Here is a 23,613-nt window from a genome sequence, read left to right as displayed (position 1 = left end):
CCCTAATTATCCCCATTTTATATCCAAGAAAACTGAGGCTGAGAGCGAATCCACGTGCAAATCTCAGAGGCACATGAAAGTGGGAGATTTGAACTCAGAGCTACACTTGCTGCAACCCTCTGCTGCCCCCTACTGGTAGTGCAGAATACCAGACTGAAAGTGTCTTGGCAGTTTCTGATGCACTGGGCATTTTCAGCCTCTAGGCCGGACCCTGATGTGGTTCTGGTACTAACTGGTCCCAGGTCTTCAGGCCAGGAGCTCCGTCTGTACATGTGCAGTGGACATCTGTGGTCAGTCACACCCCAAAGTGGCCCTGGTGGCAGAGCAGGTGGGGACCAGGACTGCTATGGGGCTGGCATTAACTCCCTGGGCTCTGTGGGGACATGGGGGGGGGGGGTGAGGGGTGCTGGCACCCAGTCAGCTAAGCATCTCCAACCTGTAGAGCCAGCCTCAGGAAACCACTGAGTGGCAGCCCTGCCCACTGTCTCACTGGAAGAAGAGGGCTGGCCACAGCCCCCAAGAGACTTAGGACAGACCCGTCCTGTGGGCCCCTGGGGAATCACAGGTGTCATGCTCCACCTCCTGGGTCCCACCCCTTTGCCTCTCATCTGGGACCTGCCATTCTCCTCCTGTCCAACACACATGTCATCGCTGCTAACCTGCTCAGAGCCCCCACAGGGCATCTGAGGAGACTGAATTCTCTGCTCGGCACTCTCTCGGTCAACAAGCCCACCTCAAGTGCCTGCTACGTCCTAGGCTCTGTTCAGGGTATTGGGTGAGTGACGCAGACTTCGCTCCCTGAAGCCAACAGGACAGGCTGTCCCAGGAGGCTGTGCCAAGAACAAGGGGAAAGATGGAGGCCATCCACCCTGGGGCCTGGCCCAGTCCCGCCAACCCTCCTATTCACCATGGCTTGCAGGCCCTTCCCAGTACACAAGCTTCTCAAGGGCCGGGGGGAAGGGCTGAGCAGGAAGAAGCAGGCACCCTGGGAAGGGAAGGCCATGCCAGGAGACAGAGGCTACACACCCTCCTCTCCAAGCCCAGCCCAGGCAGTAAACCCCCAGCAGTGGTCCAGCCCAGCAGGGATGGAAGCGCCCATAAGCTGAATGTAACAGAGCTTACTGATTAATGTCGGACAACTGTTTGTCCCCTGCTCAGCCTCCCACACCAGATGCCCATGAGACCACGTGGAATCTGCCCCTAGTTGTGGCCCCTCAAGAATTGACATGTTCTGGCCCCCATTTCTGAGTCCCACTGTTCCCATCTACTCCTGTCACACTCTCCCTTATACTGAAGCCTGCAAAGGGCACCCCTGGGGAAGCTCTGGGGCTCACTCCCCAGGCTTGCTCCCACCACGCTGGTGAAGAATCTTGAGATGGGATGGGGATTTGCACTGACTGTCTAGGGGCTGGAGTGACAGCCCTGAGCCGAGAGGTGAGGTGGCTTCAGCAGCTAGAAAGGACAAAGGAACAGCTGCTCCTGAAGCACCCTGACCAGACCTCCAACCTCCACAGCTGTACAAAACACGCAGGTGTTGTCTTAAGCCACAGAGAAGAGAGCTCTCCCATGGCTCCAGGGTGATAACGTGAGGAAGCGGAGGAAGAGTGCATGCTGGGTAAGGGGCACCCATGGTTCCACCCTGGGAGGCTCTGAGCATTGGATGGTACGCCATCCTTGAACAGCTCAGCCACTGTTAGCTGCGGGTATCCCCAGCATTTGGCCATTCACGTTGCTGGAGTCCCATGACGGTGAACCGTCACACCCCCCCCCCCCATTCTGAGTCAACGCGTGCTCGGTGCTCAGCCCTTCCTTCTTGCAGACTCTGCTGTCAAAGCAGAAATAACTATTTCGAGGACTCGTGGATGGCTGTTTCTATGGTTACCCTGTCACAAGGCCTAGCAGGCAACAATCTGGGTTTCTTCTGGTGTTTCTAGGAGAGCCGAAGCCATGAATGGGAGGACAGAATAGCCAGTTTACCCCAGCCTGGCCTGATTCAGACAGGTCTGGAGAGCTACTGTAATCCTCTACCTTCGGCCTCCTCACCTGCCCGGTGGCAGGCATGAACACACAGAGGTCCACAATGCTTCTCACTAAGTGAGAAGAAAGTCACAGTGTCATCCTGTTAGGAAAGGATGCTGTGGGCAGGACCCTGGGGGTGTCTCTTGACAGCCACACCCTGGCTTTTCAACATAGGAGTGGGAGGCAGAGAACCAGCCAAAGCCCCAGACTTCTTAAATACAGCGGGAACAAAGATCATGGCTGATTAGGAACATGTGCCGGGCAACTGGGAACCAGCTGCTCCACTTCTCATGAACACTAAGAACAAACACTATGGATGAGGCGCACAGGGCAGGGACAGTGGCCCCTGTAGCAGCATCAGAGTGTAAGATGTTGTGGCAGGAGGCATCGTTTGGTGTCAGAGTGTTATCTTATCTAGCATGCTCCCGGCTTTGGTTCCATCCACTCTGGGGTCTGGAGGCAAGCAGGTGAGGATTGATTCTGGATTCTACACAGGCAATTCAGAGGGCGAGAGAAAAATTCCAGAAGAATCTGAAATATAGAATTAACTCCAATAGAAAACCTGTATGAAGCAGGCAGTGAGGTACACACCTTTAACCCCAGCCCTGGGGAGGCAGAGGCAAGGGAATCTCTGTGAGTTCGAGGCCAGCCTGATCTACAGAGTGAGTTCCAGGACATCCAGGGCTGTTATACAGAGAAACCCTGTCTCAAAAAACAAAACAAAACAAAAACCCTGTATGAACAACTGTATTGGTTAATACTCACAACATGACAAGATCTAGGACCACCTAGGAGATAAGCATTCAGGCACACTGGGCTGGCTTCTGGGCTATCTGGATTGTGTTCTCTGAGGTGGGAAGACTCACTCTAAAAGTGGGTGGCACCATCCCCTGAGCTTGAATCCTGAGCTGCATAAGAAGGACAAAGCCAGCGGAGCAGCAGCAGTTAGTTGCCTCTCTCTGCTTCCTGGCTGCAGATGTGATGCGGTCAGCTCCCTCAGGCTGCTGCTGCCATGCTTCCCCCGCCATGATAGGCTGCAACCTTGACCTGTGAGCCAACGTGAACCCTTCCTCCCTTAAGCTTGCTTTTGCTTGGGTGTTTTATCACAGCAACAGGAAACATAGCTAATCCAGAAAATTGGTACCAGGGAGTGGGGCTGTTGCTGTGATGAACCTGACCTCTCGGCTCTTAGGCCTTTAGAACTGATTTAAAGGAGGAATGTGGAAGAGCTTGGAGGCTTGGGCTGGAAAAGCCCTGGAATGCTGTAAGCAGAGCTTACGCTATTCTAGTGGGAGCTTGAAAGACAAGAATGCTGAGAGAAATTTGGACAGTGGAGGCCCCTGCTCATGAAGCTTCAGAGAAAACAAGGGCTCCATCAGAGCCTGTAAGCTGGGGAACATCCACATAGATTCTGGCAAAGAATCTGGCTTTACGTGTAAATGTAAATATAAGTTTAAAGGTCATGGACTAATTTGTTTGGTGCAGGACATTCCAAGACAGAAAAGCATTTAGGCTTGGCATGATTGTTTACTGCACTCATACAGGTCCACAGTGAAAAAAAAAAAGTAATAATTGGGGCATAACGATATTTTTAAATGTACAGTTTGTCAAGGAGAAAAAGAATCCAAGGAAGCTAAACGGTGCAGCCAAGGCAGGAGCAGAAAGGAGGCTGAGATTGTTAGAGAAAGTCCCTGCTTGCACTGGGAAAATAGAAAATCTGTCCAGAGGGCAAGACCCATCCATCAAAGGCTCAAACTCATGAATTTGCAAAGTCTCTGAAAGGAGACAGCCTGGACTGAGGGTACACCTGGAGGGGTTCCCTGCTCACTGCCAAGGGCCCTTTTCCCCAGGGTCAGCCCACAGAATCTGACACAGCTCTGGTCCAAGGGGGCCAGGCCACACCTCACACTGGCAGCAGAACTCTGCGGCATCATCCACAGGGCACTGGTTTTGTAGGCATGAGATATTTGAGAGAGAGGAGGCCGTGGAAGCTGGCACCAAGATTCCAGAAAGCCGCTGCAGCCAGATTATGTGGTAACATACCGTTCCCTGTAAGGGTCCCTGAAGGCCACTGTGTAAGCTCAGAAGGTAAAGACAATGTTGCAATAGAGACCCAAGGATTCTGGAGATGCCAGGACCACGGAACATCCACCAAGGAAAGCTACAGGCATGGGGGAGACCTGGCCTGAGGGAGGCGCTGTGTGTACTGAGAGCATCAGAGATGGTCTGTGGGTAGGTGGGGCTACTCAAGCTCTTTGCTGACCTGTTGAGGCCATCAAGGGTCCCGGATACTGGGCATGGAGCTGACAGATTCAGTGTTTACCCTGAGAGTTTGGTCTTGCCTTAGCTGTTCCTTGCTATGACTGCTCTCTTCCCCTTACTACACTATGTCATTATATGTTGGGGGCATGTGACTTATTTTTCATCTTACAGGTTCATGATTAAGAGACTGCCTTGCATCTTAGATAAGACTTGGGCTTTAGACTTTTAAATGATGGTAGAATGTTAAAAAGACTATGGGGACTTTTGAAGTTGGACTGAACACAGTTTGTATTATGAGATGGCTATGAACCTATGGAGATGAGAGGTTTAAAAAAAAGTGTGGCTTAAAAGTAATGTGTTGGGGTGTCAAGTTAGCTAGAGGTACCGTTGTGATGGCAAATGTTGACGGTCTACATGACAGGACCTAGAATTACTTAGGGAACAAACCTCCAGGCTGGCCTGTGATGGATCATATGATAATATAATAGTGATGTGAAGCCCCATCCTAAAAGTGGGTGGCACCATTCCCCAGGCTTCGGTCCTGGCCTGCATAAGAAAGAGAAAGCTAACTGAACACCAGCGTGTCTCTCTCTGCTTCCTGACTGTGGATGAAATTTGACTAGCTACTTTCTGCTGCCATCACTTCTCCAGTGTCAGGTCCCAAAGAAACCCAGGCCAAATGGCTGAGGTGCCTATTAGCATACTAAAGAGCATGCTGGCTGCCAGGCGCACTCAGTACCTTCTGCTCCCTCTGCTCCCCTCACTCCTCCCCTCTGCCCTAAACCTCTCCAGTCCAGGGGCTTCCCTTCCCTTCCCCTAGCGTCTCTTTTCTATATAACCCTGCCATTTTGGCCTCTCTCTCTCTCTCTCTCTCTCTCTCTCTCTCTCTCTCTCTCTCTCTCTCTCTCTCTCTTTCTCGCTCTCTCGCTCTCGCACACACATATCCCCTTCTCCTCTTATGGCCCAGTTCAGGCTGGACTCTTCCAGAATCCTCTGGCTGTATCATATTTATCATAAAAAAAACCTTCTCCTCACCCATCCCCAGGAGCAGTCATATCCTCCTTTTCATTCACCCACCGTAATGAGCAGTAACATCAAATTGTGAGCCAAGATAAACCTTTTCTGCCTTATGGCTTTTGCCGGGGTATTTTATCACAGCAACAGAGAAAAGAAGCAAAGACTACTCCAAAAGAGAAATTGAACTCAGTGGCAATAACGGACAAACAAAACGATGAGGCCAGGGAGATGGCTCAGTGGTTGTGTGTGTACTGCGCTTCCAGAAGATCCCAGATTGGTTTCCAGCACTCACATCAAATGACTCCCACCTGCCTGCAACTCCAGATCCAAGAGATGATGCCCTCTTCTGGCCCCTGTGGGCATTGCACTGACATGCACATACCTAACCCACAGATGCAGCCATATAATTAAAAGAAATATAATAAATCCTTGTGTTAGAAAAAAAAATAAGGTCTCCTGCTCAAAAGGACATCTGACAGATGTACACACAACCTGTACAAGGCCCTGGGGGACAGGTGAACTATGCCAACCTCAGGAAAGGGAAGAGAGCTGCCAAGCTCTTAGGAAGGCAGAATGATGATAATCACAGTGTAAAAAGAGCAGGGGAAGAGAAAGCGACAAGCAGAGTCACCTAGACACCCAAATACAAATGCTCTTAACCCTGTAGACTGCCATGTGCTGTGGCGCTCTGTCTCCACACAGGACCACTGGCCTGCCGAGAGCCCCAGATATGCCGATGTAGCCAAAGCTCCCAGGTGAGCTACTAGGCAGCCAGGCACCGGGTTCTGAGAACCCCTCAGAAGAGACCTGGCCTCCAGGATAGCCAGCTCCATTCAAAGTCCTCAGTGGTGGCTCCTTCCACACCTCAGCCTTGCAGCCTTCAAGTACCACAGTGAACCACAGAGGCAAGCCTGTGAACACTCAGTGCATCCCTGAGAGGCAAGCATGGTATGAACGGAGACTGACGCTGTGAAGTGAGCTCCGCCTCTCCCACACCTGACTCCTGTGGGGCTCCATGTCACCAGGCCTATGACAGTCACATGGCAGGGCAAGTTCTTATGTCTGGGCTCAGGAAGTGTACAAGGGACACTCAGTGGCTGCCCCATGGGGTGCTGCTTTCTCACTCCACCCACCCCACCCCAGGAATCTGGGTGTCACAGACTACAGAGGCCAAGTGGCTCTGGCTGCCACCTCTACCAAAGCACATAATCTGAATCGGCACAGAGCACAGACAGCACCAAAAGCCTCTCCCTGTCTGAAACACACACACACACACACACACACACACACACACACACACACACACATACACCTACCTTCTCATTTTTAACATGAAGATACACAGACAAATGCCAACAAAACACCAATCACTGTCTCATGGTCATGGCCAGATCTTGATGTCTTCCTTCCTGGTACTTTCTCTCTTCCATTTTAGGAGCAAAGCAGTATTGCTCTTTCTCTCATTCCCCCACTGAATTTGTCGATGCAATAGCTTTCCTGTGTCACTAAAAGTCTTCTACACATTTGAAATAACTGAAGGGTGTCTCTTAAATAGGAGGCACCATTGCTAATGCATCATCTACTCTGCTGGACCAGTGGGGTAGCTGGCTTCCCCACCACTGAAGGACGTATCACAGAGCCTCTGCTCCCTCCAGGGGACTCAGACAGAACTCAACCCAGAGGAGGCCCAGGCTCCCCAGTTCCCCATCTTTTCTTGCAGTCTGACAAAGAGCTGAACATGGACCCAGTTCAGGAATCTATGCAGTAGGAAATGGGCACAGGAGTCTGGGGCAATGCCCCATGATGGTAGGATGGTCCCAACTATGTCTGTCTTAATCCATGGAACCTATAAATGTCACACACAGCAAGGGGAATTAAGGCCAAAGAAAGCACGAAGACCACTTGTTCGGCAGCTGATCTTGAGAAGCGTTATCACCCTGGATCACCCGGTGGGTGGTCCCAGTGTGACAGCAAGGATCATTATGTGAGAGTAAGAGAGTGAGTGCAGGGCAATTCTCAACATAACTTTGAGGATAAAGGAGGGGCTGAGAGTCAAGGAGGCAGCAGGAGTGAGCCCTGAGGGTGGGATAGCAAGGGGCACCACTGCCCGAGAGTTACAGAGAAGCTGTGTGCCTTCGGCTAGGTCTGGCCAGCGAGAATCACACCGTACTTCTGACAGACTACTGTAAGACAATGAACTTGTGTTCAGGTGGCTCTGGTGGCTGATGGGGCTCAGCTACAGGAAATCCAGGGTTATGTTTGTGAGGCTGGCTCTGACCACAGTCAACTGAACCTCTCAGACCTCCCTTCCCAAGTCCATCGAACACAGTCCAGGAATGGAGTCATGTGAGGAGAATTCTGAGTGCTTGTGAGAACACTCCAAGAAAGCATGACAAGAGTCTTGTGACCTCAGCTTCTTAAAAATATGGAATTGTGGGAAATGGATGAGATCTTCATGAGCAAACTAGGGGTCAAGGGGGTAAAGGAGGGCAAGGGTCAGGGAAAAGAGAGCTTAGGGGAGTGGGAGGTTCTAGCTGGATCAGGAACAGAGTGGGAGAATAAGGAAAGAGATACTATGATAAATGAAGACACTGTGGGAATAGGAAGAAGCAGAGTGCTACAGAGGTCCCCAGGAATTCACAATGATGACTCCTCCACAGAGGGTGCCTGAGCTGACCTACTCTGGTGATCGGATAGCTGAATACCCTAACTGTCATCATAGAACCCTCATCTAGTGACTGATGGAACCAGATGCAGAGATCCACAGCCGGGTCTCAGGCGGAGCTCCAGGAGTCCAATCGATGAGAGAAAGGAGGGATTCTATGAGCAAGAGATATTGAGACCATGATTGAAAAAAGTACAGAGACAACTAGCCAAAGTAGTGGAAACACATGAACTGTGAACCAATAGCTGAGGAGCCCCCATGGTACTGGACTAGGCCCTCTGGATAAGTGAGACAGTTGTTTAGCCTGAACTGTTTAAGGAGTCCCCAGGCAGTGGGACCAGGACCTGTCCCTAGTGTATGAGCTGGCTTTTTGGAACCTAGTGCCTATGGTGAGACATTTTTGCACAGCCGTGGTGCAGGGAGGAGGGGCTTAGACCTGCCTCAACTGAATGTACCAGGCTCTGCTGACTCCCCATGGGAGACCTTGCCTTGGAGGAGGTAGGAATGGGGGGTGAGTTGTGGGGGAAGGCTGGGAGGAGGGAGGACAGGGGACTCTGTGGTTTCTATTTAAAATGAATAGAAAATTTCATAATAAAAAAAGAAAAAACATGGAATTGTTCTTGGAATGTCTTTGTCCGCTCTTCCCAAGTGTAACGGATAGGAGTGAGTTCACTTCGGATTACTCATTATTGCTTGCTGTTGTTATTCAATTAAATAGTTATGCCTCTATGGAAAAACATGTTCTTGCCACATGTGGCTTGTCCTTGTGATTGTATAGCTTGAACTCATGAGAACTTTACCCATGTCACTTTTCTTAACCCTCAGAGTATAAACTGTCTGGGGTTCTGAATAAAGTTGGTTATTGTACAAAACTTGAGTCTGCCTCACTTCTCAGCTCCATTCTCCTGGGTCTCACCATCTCTAGAGTGGTGACACCATCCCATGCTGATAACCCCATAGTTTCAACCTCAGTTAAGACCTTTATTACCAACATCTGTCCATCTACTGCTCCATGCCCCTGGAATCCAGTGAAGATCCCATCACTGAGCCCCAGGTCTGTATGCACCACTCCTATCCATCTGGAATATGACCCAACCCCTCCCAACATTCATACCCAGCAGCCATCTGACCATCCACACACTCCCGGGCAGAGGCCAGCAGCTCTGCCTCCAGAATGCTCTTTGTGGGGCTACGTGGTCCTTCCCCACAGCTGTCCCTTCTCTCTGCAATGCTTGCTCTGCATTCTGATCAACACCATCACTTCCCAGCCATCCTCCAAAAGGCTGCCCACCATGCTTAGAATAAAACTCAGCTTCCCCTTGACCATGATGACTCCCTAGTTGCCTTGACCTGCTCACTGATCCCCTTCCACCCTTTCCATATGCCCGCATCATCTTTGGTAACACTTCCATCTTGAAGCATTTGCTCCTGTGGTTCCCTCCTTCCAAGGCCTCCATGACTCACCCTTCAGAGTGTCTGTTCCTGGGTAACCCATGATTGAGGCCATCCCTGCCCCTCTACTACCCCATCCCTAGGTGGGGGTGTTCTACCTGTCCTGTGACAGGAACCCATGCCTACTGAATGCTCCTGTCATGTGGTGTATAGACAAGCCTAGAGGAGAGCCGCAAGGTGGGCATGGGTAGAGACCTGGGCAGGCTTGGTCAAGGAACGGGAAAGCAACTGGAGGCTCAGCCTGACTCCACTACCCAGCAGGACCTGGGGGAGAAGCATGACTCCATCACTCAACAGCCTGGACTGTCTGCACCTCCACTTTTCGAAAACCTGCCCAGGACCTGCTGGAATTACCCATTTGTTCATTCATATTTATTTCCAGATTTCATCACGGGCACTAGGGACAGTTGGGTGGTGGACCAAAGGGACACAGCCCTATCCTCCTGGTTAGGGCCTCCCTGGGTATCATGGGGAAGGCAGTCTTCAAAGCTATCACCATTGGTGGGGGACACAATTTGAAGCCTTGAGTCATTCTTGGGGCCTCAATTTTCTCTGGTTACAGTAGATCCCTCGGAGCAATGTATAGAATGTAGCAGACTTTGCCAGAGGTTTCGGAAATAACTGTTGCCCCCCGGTGAGAATGAGCATTACATACCTTGCCTCCAAGGAGCTCTCAGGGTGCTTAGGGGAAGGAGGTAGCCAGTGGCTAGAACAGCCCCCTGAGCCCATGCTGGTGCATCCTCTTGCCAGTCCCAATATACCTAGTCCCCACGCATCCTCTCCAGCGCAGAGACTTACGCTTAGAGTGCTTGTCGCACAGGGCAGCTGCCCGCATGTCACAGAGCCGCAGGGACCCCTTGCTGCTGCTGTAGACAAAGAGGTTGCAGTGGTGAGGATGGAACTCAGATGCTGTGATCACTTCTGTGAGGTCTTCCATGTTGGCTGGCTTGATGTCTACGATATCTGGGTTGGTGAGGTCAAGGGCGACAGTGGAGTTGCTTTTGCTCTCTCCCTTCCATAAGGCCCAGGCCAAACCCAACCAGCTCTGAGTGGCTTCTCTGGCTTTTAAGACATGCTCCCCCAAGAAACATGCCAGTCCTTAGTCCCCCAAGCCACAGATTCACATGGAAGACTGCTGGCCCCAGTGCCCCTTCCCAGTACCTGTCTTCGGCAAAGCTGAACCCACACCCTCTTACTAAAGAGTGCCTGCCAGCTGCCCAGCTCTGCAGTCACCATGGACCTCTCCTGACAGCCCACCTTCCTCTCTCAGTAGCCAAACAGAAAGGGTGCTCAGTGTGCACTGTGACAGTGAGCTGTCCCCCACAGGCTCGTGTGTTCCCCGCCCTCTAGTCACTGCTGTTTGGGGAGGCCAGGGAACTTTTAGAAGTGGTTCACTAGGGGTAGGCCTTTGAAGGTAACACCTGCCGGATTCCTGCCTTACTCTCCATCTCCTGGGCCACCCTAATGTAAGCAGGCTCTGGCACACACTCCCATGGCCAAGAACTACGCTAAGGCTCCACCATGCCTTCCCTGCCCAGGTCAAACCATGAACTGAAATAAACCTTTCTTTCCATCAGGGACTGTGGTCACAGAGACTCAGAAGATGAACAGATACACCCACTACATGCTGGGCCATGGGCACTTTTAGTGAGTAATTGCACATCACTGCCCCTCTGAACTGTCTGGAGCATGTACATAGGTTTGTTGCCCCAGCAGCTACTCCACTTCCATCCGCAGTATCAAGACTGTCAAGTGGGAAAAATGTTCTCTGATTTGAGCCAGTCACACACTTAGCTCTGACCAATGCCTCGGAGACTCCAGAACCTGGAATACAGGGATGCTGTGATATGTTTCCCTGGGCTGGATGGGAACAGAGGAGAGGATTCTGGGGCCTGGAGTCACACCCCAGTCTCTGCCATCAGGGCAAAAGAGCATTCCACAGCATTCAGGCTGTGGGCATCCAGCTGGGTACATGGTCATGGAGCCTAAGGACTGATCAGTACCTGTTGGGCAGCAAAGTAGCCTACAGGCTGCGGGTGTCCAGCTAAGTGCACAGCTAAGTGCACGGTTATAGGGCTCAAGGACTGGCCAACATCACCGCCTGGCTGTCATCAGGTGCCACTGGGATGAATGTTATTAAGTACTGAGGGTCTGTGTATTACTTACCTACATTACTTACATTGCTTCAATAAAATACCTGGCAACAGCAACTTAAGAGAGGAACATGAACGGAACACCAATAACATAGCCACTACAGTCAACAATTAATAAATGGGACCTCATGAAACTGAAAGGTTTGTGCAAGGCAAAGGACACCATCAATAAACAAAACAGCAGTCTACAGAATGGGAAAAGATCTTCACCACCCCCATATCTGATAGAAGGCTGATATCCAAAATATATACAGAACTCAAGAACTAGACACCAACAAAAGAAACAATCCAGTTTAAAAAGTGGTATGCAGAGCTAAACAGAGAATTTTCAATAGAGGAACCTCAAATGGCTCAGAAACATTTAAAGAAATGTTCAACATCCTTAGCCATCAGGGAAACACAAATTAAAAGTACTTTGAGATTCCATCTTACACCTTTCAGAATGGCAGAGATCAATAACACAAGTGACAGCTCATGCTGGCAAGGATTCAGAGTAAGGGGAACACTCCTCCATTGCTAGTGGGAGTGCAAACGTGTATAGTCACCATGGAAATCAATATGGCTGTTCCTCAGAAAATTGGGAATTGATCTACCTCAAGACCCAGCTATACCACTCTTGGGCATATACCCAAAGGGTGCTCCATCCTACCACAAGGGCACCTGCTCAACTAAGTTTATAGTGGCTTTATCTACAATAACCAGAAACTTGAAACAACCTAGATGTCCCTCAACTGAAGAATGGATGAAGAAAATATGGTACATTTACACAATAGATTATTCTCATCAGTTTAAAAAAAATGACATCATGAAATTTACAGGCAAATGGATGGAACTAGAAAAAAAACATCCTGAGTGAGGTAACCCAGACCCAGAAAGACAAACATGGTATGTACTCACTTTTAGGTGGATATTAGCTGTTAAGTAATTGATAATCATTCTGCAATCCATAGACCCAGAGAGGCTAAGTAACAAGGAAGGCCCAAGAGGAAAATGCATGACTCTTCCTGGGAAGTGGAAATAGAATAGATTTCATGGGTGGACTGGGGGCAGTTGGGGATAGGTATAGGGGGGATCAGGTTGGGGGGAGGGAAGGAGGGAGAGAGTACTGAGAGAGATGACTGGAATTGGGGGGCATTTAGGGCTCAATGTGGAAACCTAGTGCAGTGGAAATTCCCTGGACTCTACAAGGGTGACCCTAGTGAGAACTCCTAATAATGAGGATATGGAGCCTAAACTGTCCATCTCCTGCAACCACGCAAAGCTTCCGGGAGGACTGGGACACCAACCCAGCCACAAAACTTTCAACCTACAATCTCCCTTGTCTGCAAGATCTGCTGGGGCAATGGGGGCACAGAACTTGTGGGAGTGGCCAACCAACGACTGATCTAATTTGAGGCCCACACCACGAGTGGGAGCCCATGCCCGACACCGCCTGGATGACCAGGAACCAAAGGCTGAATAGCCCAGAGATCTAGGGTAGAACCAAACACAACTGGCAGGAAAAGGAATGAATGAAAAGATTCCTAGTGGTGTTCTGCTGTGCTCATAGATCCGTGCCTAGTCCAGTTGTCATCAGAGACTGTCTCCAGAAGATAATGGGAGCGGAGGCAAAAACCCACAGCCAAACATTAGGCAGAGAGAGAGCCCAGGTTAGAGGTCTCCATGAAGCCCCTCAGCCAGAGCCCAGGGAACCCTGTGGAAGAAGGGGAGAAGGAACTGTGGGAGCCAGAAGGGTCGAGGACACTGGGAGAGCATGGCCCTCAGAATCAACTAAGCGGGGCTCACAGGGGCTCACAGATACTGAAGCAGTAATAGCAGGGCCTGCATGGGTCTTCGCTAGGTCCTCTGCATACAGGTTATGGTTGTTGACTTGGTGTTTGGGGGGGGGGGACTCCTGACAGTGGGAGAAGGGGTGTCTTTGACTCTTTTGCCAGCTTTTAGGACCCCTTTCCTCCTACTGGGTTGCCTCGCCCAGCCTTGATGTAAGGAATTGTGTCTGGTCTTGTTGTATCTTATTGTGCCATGTTCGGTTGATGTCCCTGGGAGGCCTGATCTTTTCTAGGGGGAGATGTGGGGAGAGTGGGTCTGGGGGAGAGGGGAGGTGGGAGGAAACTGGGAGGAGTGGAGGAACAGAAGCTGCAGTCAGGATGTATTGCACAAGAGAAGAATAAGTATTTTTAAGAGAGGAAGAGAGCCGGGCGGTGGTGGCGCACGCCTTTAATCCCAGCACTCGGGAGGCAGAGCCAGGTGGATCTCTGTGAGTTCGAGGCCAGCCTGGGCTACCAAGTGAGTTCCAGGAAAAGGCGCAAAGCTACACAGAGAAACCCTGTCTCGGAAAAAAAAAAAAAAAAAAAAAAAAAAAAAAAGAGAGAGAGAGAGGAAGAGATCAAGCTTGGTGACACATGTCTTTAATCCCAGCACTCAGGAAGCAGTGGTAGGCTCTGTTAATTTGGGGTCAGCCTGGTCTACATAGCAAGCCAAGACTTGGGTTAGCCAGGTCTATATAGTGAGACCTTGTGGATTCTGACTTTGTCCTTTCCATTCTTTCCAGGACCTGAGCCCAGGGAATGAATGGTGTCACCTACATTTGAGATGGGTCTTCCCTTCCACCTCAATTAATCAAATCTAGATAATCCCTCACACACATACTCAGGGATTGGTTTCCATGGTGATTCTAAATCCAATCAAGTAGACAATCGAGATTAATCATCACAACTTATCCCACTAAGTTTTATTGAATCTATCCTAAAACGGGGACCTGAAGGAGACGCCTGACAAGGGGGTAACTGCGGGAGGAACACACAGCACTAATGTGCTGGACACACCTCTCCTTGCATGCCATGTCAGCGGGGGCTTCCAGATACTCTCAACTATGACCCCTCCAGGTGGCTTTAATTTTGGAGATCATGTCAGAATTTAGGGCTAGATGTCAGAACATAGCTCTCTAGAATATGCTATGCCACACAGGAACCCACAAACCTCAGTTTCCCCCTATGCAAAATGGGGGCTTGAGTGTGATTGGAAAATAATGGTTCCTTTCCAGGACTGACCTGGGTAGCCATGAGCCAAGATGGGCCCCCAAAGGATGTGGCCCTCAGAGACTGGGAAATGGGGACAACAACACAATTCTGTAATAGAGAGGGTGTTGGGGTGACAGAATTCCTGGCTTCCCTAGGTGGCCTGGAGTCCAACACAAGTGTCCACATTAGACACACAAAGAAAGAGTGGTACAGGTGCAGGGGCTGGGGGATGGGAGACACATCCTAAGTGACTCAGTGATGGAGACAGCCACCAGGGACTAGAAGAGATGGTAGAGGCTAGACCATCAGGAACAGCCCTGAAAGGCAGGTGGAGCTCTACACCTGCTACACCCCAGTGTGAGCTACAGGTCGGGTGAGAGACCGCCAGGCTACTGCAGAGCCAGGCTGTGTTTGGATCCAGAATGACATCTGTGGTCCTTCCTGTCAAGGACACAGGAAACATGAGCCACATGGGCCTCTGCAGCACTGTCAGACTGTAGGGACTTCAATAGGCTGTCTGTCCTTCATCTCCTGTCGCCAAAGGCATTGCCTGATCTCCTGAAGCTCAGCCTGGGTCCTGCTATCACTTTGGCCTGGTGAGTTGTGGAGAGGAGGGGCTGTGTGTCCCACGGCTTCCATTCACTGAGTCTCAGCATCCATCCTATGCAGTGGTGGGGACTGAGGGCCACTCCTTCTTCACAGGGGATTCTCTGCTAACCACTCACTGAGCCCAGACTGTGAGCTGAAGAATCATTGGCTTGTTCTAGCAGAATATCAAGGGAGAAGTGGGCACAGAGAGCAGAGAACCAATAGCAGCCCCCATCACATGGGCATTCACGGAGACACCAGGGGAGAAGCTAAGCTGTAAAGACGTAACAAACTGTGTCTGGAGGCAAACTGGGTCTCCAGACACAGTATTAGCCCCGGTAGAAGGCAGCAAGGAGCCCATCCCTGAAGAAAGCAGGGAGGCTGGGGTGAGCAGGGACATACCCAGAGCCACATGTGGAGCTGTGGAGGGGGGAGCTGGCTTCCAAACGTCAGGGCAGGGCAGGCCTCCCAGCAGCCTCAGCACGCCAAGGACCCCGATGCTGTGGCTACGGCTGTCGCTCAACACGGTGGACGCCAAGTGCAAACGGAGGTGTCAGGAGAGAGAATATGGAAGCCCTGGGCTGCACCGACTGCACCGGGCAAAGCATGAGGCTCATCCACATGTCTTCCCAAGGACCCTGCTCTCAAGACTAGAAGACGTTGTCATGGCAACCAAGTAGTGGCTGGAGTGAGAAAAGAGGCAGCTCCACCAGAACCCTGCGGACGGGCCTCCTGTGTGGAGAGCCCCCAAGGCCCTTCTGCACATACAGATGGTCTAAAAAAAGAACTGGTTTTCTCTCCAAATTTCCTCCAGCAGATGACCTGGCTGCAAGCAAGACCTGAGGGCACTCAAGGCACAGCATACCAAACCCTAGACCCGGAGCCTGGCTGCCACAGCACAATGCCAAAGGTGAGTGGGTGAAGCCTCAGACACCCAGTTCTCGGAGTCTGGGAACCTAGAAGTCCGCCGCTCAGGTCAGGACGGGGCGGGAGTCTCCCAAAGCCTATTGCTGGCATTTCCACGGGGTCACCTGCCCTGCCCCCTGTGTCCTTACCTAGTCTCTGCTGTCCCACCCTTGTGCCGGTGACCTCGTCACCTCTTCAGCTAAGGACACCAGTCACCCAAGACCCCTGTGCTTGATTTTAAGCTGACAAGCCCTGAACACACTGATCGCACATCAGCATCATCTTGAGATTCCGGTCACGGTTCCAGCACGGGAGTGAGGGTCGCCGCACAGTGTCAGTAGCATCCTGGGTCCCTGTGCAGAATATCTTTCTGGCTGGGAAGGTGCCTTTGTGCAACTTATGAAAAGACCTCTTCTGTGAAGCATTTAAAAAAAACAAAACAAACAACAACAACAAAAAAAAACAACCTGTCCTCTGGAAACAACACCTCATGTGCTGCTGTGGCAGGACATGAGCGGTTTCAACAGGCTGAGTGGGGCTGAGGGAAAGCTTCCAGGAAGGAGCAGAGGCTATGGGTACACTGGCCTGGCCTGCTTCAGGGCTCTGAGGAGAACCTGGCTTTGCTCGTTCTGCCTTCCTGGACGCTGACGCCCCTGAGAAGAACTAAAGGTGAGTCCAGGCTGGGGTCCAGGCTGACCTCCAGCTCCTCAGGGTCTGGCGTTTGAGTCATCTTGGCCTCAAACAGGCAGGAAAGTGGCTGTCCTAGACCTATGTGCAAGCAGTGGTTCCCACACTTTAAAGTCGCTTGCCTGCTTTGTATCGAAATGCTCACAGTACCTCTGCACTGGGCTGCAGAGTGCCGGGGACACAGGGAGGTCTCATCCTGGGTTCCAAACCCCAAACTGTGTGTGTTGTCATAGAAATCCCTGTGTAGCCAGAAATCAGAGAGATGGGGCCCAGGAGGGGTCCTGCCAGCCCAGGAAGGGCATGGCAAGGACAGATGGGACTGGGCCATGGGACTGTGGGCGGAGGCTTATGGGTAAAAGGGTCATGGGGCCAAGTGTAAGAGGGGACTCAGCAGACGGTGGAACATGGCTCCATGGGTCCCTGAAGGACAGACAAGTCTGAGAGTTTGGGGATGGGATGACGGAAGTGTCACCAAGGATCACCAGCCACCAGTGAGGAGCACAGGACAGTCTCGGAAGCCAAAGGGACCACTGGGAACTTTGAGCAGAGGCTAACAGGAGCAAGACAGAAAGGGATGCAAGACCCTGGTCCAGACCCAGCCCTGCTCCCTGCACTCAGAATGGCCTCCTCAGGATGGATGAGCCAGAGTCCTCCAGGTGACCCCCCGCTCAGAGGGTGTCACATAAGCTCAGAGCCATTCCAGCTCAGCATGAGGTCACACAGACCTCTCTTCTGGCCCTGTCCACGCCAGAAGTATGACATCTCTAATTACTCAGCTGCCCTCAGACCCGTGGAAACACTTGCAGCCCCGAGTCCAGACCCTTTTCTGCTAAGGGAGGCTTACCTCAGGGACTGAGCCCAGAGCTCTGTTCCAGGTGTCTGAATCTCATCCCTCTGTGGCCTGCCACCAGCAGGCCGCAGGGAGGCAACACGGCTCCCTAATTAACCTGCCAGTCAGAGAGGAGGCTGCTTCAGTCCTAATTTTCCTCAAGCCACCTCTGGGTCTCCAGCAGCACATGACACACACACCCTCCTCCAGTGAACAAACCAGGCATCTCTTGTCAGTGGCTTACCAGGCACTTTCACAAAACTGGAGCCACACATAAGTGGGACACAGTTCCACAACAGCCATGTTAGTTTACTCGTCCCCACAGGGTCCACCAGTCCACTGACATGCTCCCTTTCCACTCTAGTTCCCACAGGGTCCACCAGTCCACTGACATGCTCCCTTTCCACTCTAGTTCCCACAGGGCCCACCAGTCCACTGACATGCTCGTCTTTCCACTCTCCCTCAGCAGCCCAGGTTTCCTGGTCAGTTATCCCACTCACTTTCACACACACCATCTGCTCCAGGCCCACAGATTGCTGGAATGGCTACCCACTACAAGATTCACATGGCAAAGGCCCACCTTGGCTTCTTCTCTGCCTGCCTGCTGCCTATGACCCACAGTAGAGGTGGATGAAGAAAGTGTTCAGCATATGCTGGCCTGTCTCCAAGACCCCAGGACTGGTCATTAAAGACTCCTGCATATCAGGGCCTTCCATACCTAGTGTCAGCTTCAAGCATGTCAGTGGGTATTGAATAAACACCTGCTGGTAAATGCTGTGCTCTTCGACATGGGTGAGCATAATTCCTGTATTCTAGATGAGAAAAGGAGGCCAGTGTCACAGGGACAAGTTTCAGTGTTGGAGTGATCAACTCTTTTTCGTTATTCACAACTAACTTGTTCTAATGTCCTGTGGCCACATAGGTCCAAAGACAGTTACAACACACCCCAAATCGATGAAGTCAACATTTTTGTACTGTCTCAATTCCATCATAGCTATGCCCTTCCCTGCCTCTCACTCTCTCCCAGTAGATACTTGTCATCTATGAGCTCAGGCTCTATAACTCAGGTCCCTTACTGGAAAGGGGCTGGTGACAATGCCTATCTCACTGAGCGAAAGCCCAGCACATAAAGCTTCACTTAATACGGCTGTCATCAACAGTCCACATAGTGACATCTTAGCAGCCCACCCTTCCTGGATGGGCCCTACCCTTCCCCAGCTTGGTGCAGGCTATGCTGGCATGTCCTGTAAGTGGCTCTCTTCTTAGCAGGCTGGGGGAGGGACAATGCTCCGTCCCTAGCTTGTTCTGACACCAGGACCCCATTTCTGCCTGGCTTCTGACACCCAAGTCTCTGATACCCTAGTTGTCACCCTACATCCAGAGCAACACAATACTGGACCAACACAAGGGGATGCAACCTCCAGGTAGCTGTCCGGGGGGTCAGCCTCCTCCCCTCCAGAGCATGTTGCCTCGAGCTCTCTTGCTTCTCCATCGTTCCTATGGTGACCAAGGTGATGGAAACCACTGACACTCTAAAGAGGCATGAGGTGTGATGGAACCTTCACAGCAGCTGTGTCTTTAAAGTGTTCACAAATAGACACCTTGCGATCCCACACCTGGCCTCCTTTACACCTTAGATAGGATGATTCTGCAGTCAGGAAGACTGAAGCCCCGGAAGCCAGTGTGCTTATGGACCACCCCGAGGTCACTTCCCTGCAGGTCAAGCCAAGGATACTGAAGCTCCGATCAGTGATGGCCAGATGCCAGAGGTTGATGCGTAGGTCATCCGCCGACATGTATGTCTCACAGTCACTGTTGACTGAGATGGAGTTGATGTGGTAGGTGTGGCCATTGGCGAAGATTCTCCTCGGGCTCACCTCCACCATCAGGTCCATGGGCTTCAGCACAGGCACCTGCAGAGCAGAGGCAGTCAGTCACATGGGCAGGGGAGGAAGAAGTGTCACAGGACACACAGTCTTTTGTTTTTGTCCGAGACAGGGTTTCTCTGTGTAGCCTTGGCTGTTCTGGAACTCTCTGTAGACCAGGCTGGCCTCAAACTCACAGAGATCTTCCTGCTTCTGCCTCTGAAGTGCTGAGATTAAAGGCGTGTGCCACCACTGCCTGGCAGAGGACACACAATCTTAATGGGAGGATGCAACGCTCATTCGGGAGCAGGGTGTGAAATAAGTAGTTATAGATGGCAAATGTCCTTCACCTGCCCTGCTCACGCAGCATGCTCTACAAGACTGTTTAACTGTGAGGTTTTCAAAGTTTCCTGACCTGTACAAGGGGCTCAGGAGGTAAACCTGACCCACCTCACATGAACTGAAGTACCCAGCATGCGCGTGTGCCCACGCGCGCACACACACACACACACACACACACACACACACACAATATTCCTCTCTCTCTCTCTCTCTCTCTCTCTCTCTCATTCTTTTTGTATTTTATTTAGTTTTTTATGTGTATGAGCATTCTGACTGCATGTATACATGTGAACTATGTGTGTGCTTGGTACTCCAGGAGGTCAGAAGAGGGCATCAAACCCCTTAGGACTGGAGTTACAGATAGCTGTAAGCTGTCATGTAGGTGCTGGGAGCCAAACCCAGGTCCTATGCAAGAACAGCAAGTGCTCTTAACCACTGAGCTATCGCTCCAGCCCCCTGAATTCTTTCTTGCACGTTCCACACTCTGCTGGAGGATGCAAGTCCTTATGCCTCTTAATTAACTCTACCGAGCCACCTTCCAGCCCTCACTGTACCTAAGAAGATCTAGCCCAGTTCCCTCCACCCAATAGTAGCCCAGGGCTCAGGGCACACTGAGCTCAACTCAGTAACTACAGGGGAAGTGTGGCTATACTCTGGGACTCAGTTTCTCCTTTCTGTAACGGGCATTTTCTGACTTACTATCCCCTCAACTGCAGGTGAAGAGCCCTTCACAGACACAGCCCACCACACTATGCCAGTAAGGAGGCATCCAGGGTGTGTGCTGTGTAGTGGATTAAAATTTTTCATCCTGGGGTAGGGGGAATTCTGAAGACATAGGATGTAAAAGGGAAGTGGAACAACAGGATATGTTAGGACAGTATGTTTACAAGGTGAAATAACAGAATGGTCTAAGGCAGTGATTCTCAACCTGTGGGTCAAGACCCCTCTGGGGGTCGAACAGCCCTTTTACAGGAGTCGCATATCAGATATCCTGTATTTCAAATATTTACATTATGATTCATAACAGTAGCAAAGTTATAGTTATGAAGTAGCAACGAAATAATTGTATGGTTGGACGTCACTACAACATCAGGAAGGTTGAGAACTACTGGTCTAAGGGGAGGTGTAACAGTTCATCCTTCAGGGAAGCTCCTTTTGGACGGTAGATAAACAACTCAAAACAGCTTCAGGAAGTCCCTGAAACCGACAAGGTTTCACTAAGTCCCTCCCTTTCCAGGAGTGCATAAGCAGTGAAGACTACAAAGTTACTCTCTAACAAGCTGAGCTGCTTAGAGAAGGCTTAACCATCAGCCTGGAAGAAGCAGAGACCAGGGAACTGGCCAGCCCAGCTGCCGGGTAGAGATTCAGACTAGCTGAGCCACCTGGAAAGGGCACTCCAGCCTGTCGAGCTGCCTGCAGGCTGTGCAGTGTGCTCCAGGTCCCCAGCTTTTGTAAGCTGTCACCACGCTGGGGTGGGCTTTGATGGTGTAACTGTTTATCACTCATTTCTGCTCCTCTAAGTTATCCCAATAAAACTCGTTGGTTCAGCCAAGCATTGTGGCACATGCCTTTAGTCCCAGCACTCAGGAGGCAGAGGCAGGCAGATCTATGTAAGTTCAAGGCCAGCTTGGTCTACAAAGTGAGTTCCAGGACACCCAGAGCTATTACACAATAAACCTTATCTTGAAAAAACAAAAAACAAACAAACAAACAAACAAAAAAACCTCATTGGCTCACCTTGGTGGGCTTGGTAGTATCTATACTTTGGTCTATTATTGGTTCCCTATCTAGGATGAGTAGATTGTTCGTTCATTGCCCCAGGAATAATGTCACAACAGTATGACCGTGACTCTGGCTCCAAGAGTCCTAGACATCTCATGGCCTGGTAGAACATAAACGCTGGACATTCTGTGCAGGACGTCACTGTGGACAGGTCTGTCTTTCATTTGCTCACCTGCAGTGACGTCACTGTGGACAGGTCTGTCCTTCATTTGCTCACCTGCAGTGATGTCACTGTGGACAGGTCTGTCTTTCATTTGCTCACCTGCAGTGACGTCACTGTGGACAGGTCTTTCAGCTTCCCCTCCTCATCCTTCAGGTTGTAGCCCTCTGGCCTCTTGTCTCGTTCGGTGATCTTCCATAACTTAATAGTTTTATCTTTAGGAACAGAACGGGGAAGAAGAACCAGGTCAGGAAGGGAACACCTGCTCTAGCCAGAGGGACGTGACGTGTACCCCAGGGGTCACCCCACACCCCTGTTCTCACACAGCCAGGTTCTCCCTCACAATGCCTTACATAGACTACCTCTGCATTTGGGGAATCTATCTTCACCCCACCTTTCCTAGTCGCTGACAGGGGATGTTGTTAGGTCAAAGGGCATGGTCCCTGCAAGGATCACTACTGACCTCTACAATGGGTCTGTACCACTGTTCCCTCCTGAGAAGAGGGTGGCCTATCTGCCCTTCCTAACTCGGTGGTACCTGCCACCCAGAAGCCAGTTCCAAGGGCTTCTCTTCTCTGTACTCCTCCCTCAGATGTCACAGGAGGAAGCGTAGATGATGGTAATCTCATGGCTCGCCTTGGCTCTGCCATGGGCACTGTTAAAAAACACATCGGCTCTTGCTATGAAGGATCTTTTAGAGGCAATTAAAATTTAAATCCATCAAGCTGATAACCTGCCACCAGGAGAGGATGGACATCGTAAAATTGGCTGAAGGCCCTGGCAGAACAGAAGCCCACCTCCCAGGGAAGAAGGGACTCTGTCAGCAGACACCCTTCAGGCTTGAGCTGTGTGCTTCTGGCTTCACAATCACATCCTTTCCATCTCCTCCTTTCCCCCTCTCCTCTGTCTGTCTCTCCCCCACAGGTCTGGGTCCCCAGAGAACCCTGATAACCTCAGCAGTCAGAAACAACACTGTAAGTGTGGGAAGGAGCCACAGGGAAAACTGGTTTCCGATGGGGCTTCAATAGGGACCTTCAGTCTTCTGTAAGGAATGGGTGGAATTGGGGTACAAAGCTGGTCTAGAAGTTTTGTGGAGCTAAGAAGTAGGTGACTCCCATGGCTGGCCTTTCTTCCACAATGTCAGGAAGTTTTTTTTTTTTTTTTTTTTTTTTTTTTGGTTTTTCGAGACAGGGTTTCTCTGTGTAGCTTTGCGCCTGTCCTGGAACTCACTTGGTAGTCCAGGCTGGCCTCGAACTCACAGAGATCCGCCTGGCTCTGCCTCCCGAGTGCTGGGATTAAAGGCGTGCGCCACCACCGCCCGGCAGGAAGTTATTTTTAAAGACAAATGTACATGCATGGGCACGCACGTGAGCATGCACACACACACACACACACACACACACACACACACACACACACTTAATGTCATCTTTACACGTTCCTAGTCTCATGTGCCTATCCATCCACTCCTACACAGGATAAAGACCCCAGAGTACAGGTGTGCCAGCTAGAACCTGTCCTCTGGAAGCCTGGCAGAGACACACAATTAGAGTGACAAGTGTCGTGCCAAGGGAGGGGTCAGGCAGAGGTGAGACATCAGGGCAGACTTCCTGAGGCAATACCCAGTGGATGGAGAGGGGATGAGGAGGGAAGCCACCATGTGAGAGATTGTGGGGGCAGGCAGGTGATAAAGGCTGAGTCATTCTCAGGAAGCCCTTGGGGCCCCCTCAGCAGCAGGACTTCCTCAAGGGAGGCACTGGTGACACCATCTTCCCAGCCTCCCTCAGGCTCACACAGCACAGAGCACTGGATGGATATCATAGCTCCCCACAACCTCAGGAGGGAGCCGAATCGACCCCTGGGCAG

The 23,613-nt window shown here is 51.1% G+C and overlaps 1 protein-coding gene across 1 annotated transcript in view; it reads right to left on the bottom strand.

The window, feature by feature from the left end:
- Positions 1 to 23,613, bottom strand: part of Ppp2r2c (protein phosphatase 2 regulatory subunit Bgamma) — a 33,439-nt gene that overhangs the window by 6,903 nt on the left and 2,923 nt on the right. The window contains exons 3-5 of the mRNA XM_059274734.1: positions 21,850 to 21,962; positions 19,334 to 19,511; positions 10,214 to 10,378 (exon numbers count right to left, since the gene is read on the bottom strand). Of these exons, the coding sequence (XP_059130717.1) occupies positions 10,214 to 10,378; positions 19,334 to 19,511; positions 21,850 to 21,962 (456 nt within the window). The remainder of the gene's footprint in view (positions 1 to 10,213; positions 10,379 to 19,333; positions 19,512 to 21,849; positions 21,963 to 23,613) is intronic.

Source organism: Peromyscus eremicus, chromosome 10 (genome assembly GCF_949786415.1).
Source record: "Peromyscus eremicus chromosome 10, PerEre_H2_v1, whole genome shotgun sequence".
NCBI classification, from domain to species: domain Eukaryota; kingdom Metazoa; phylum Chordata; class Mammalia; order Rodentia; family Cricetidae; genus Peromyscus; species Peromyscus eremicus.
The sequence above is the reverse complement of the archived record's forward strand: the minus strand, read 5'-3'. Positions and strand labels throughout refer to the sequence as shown.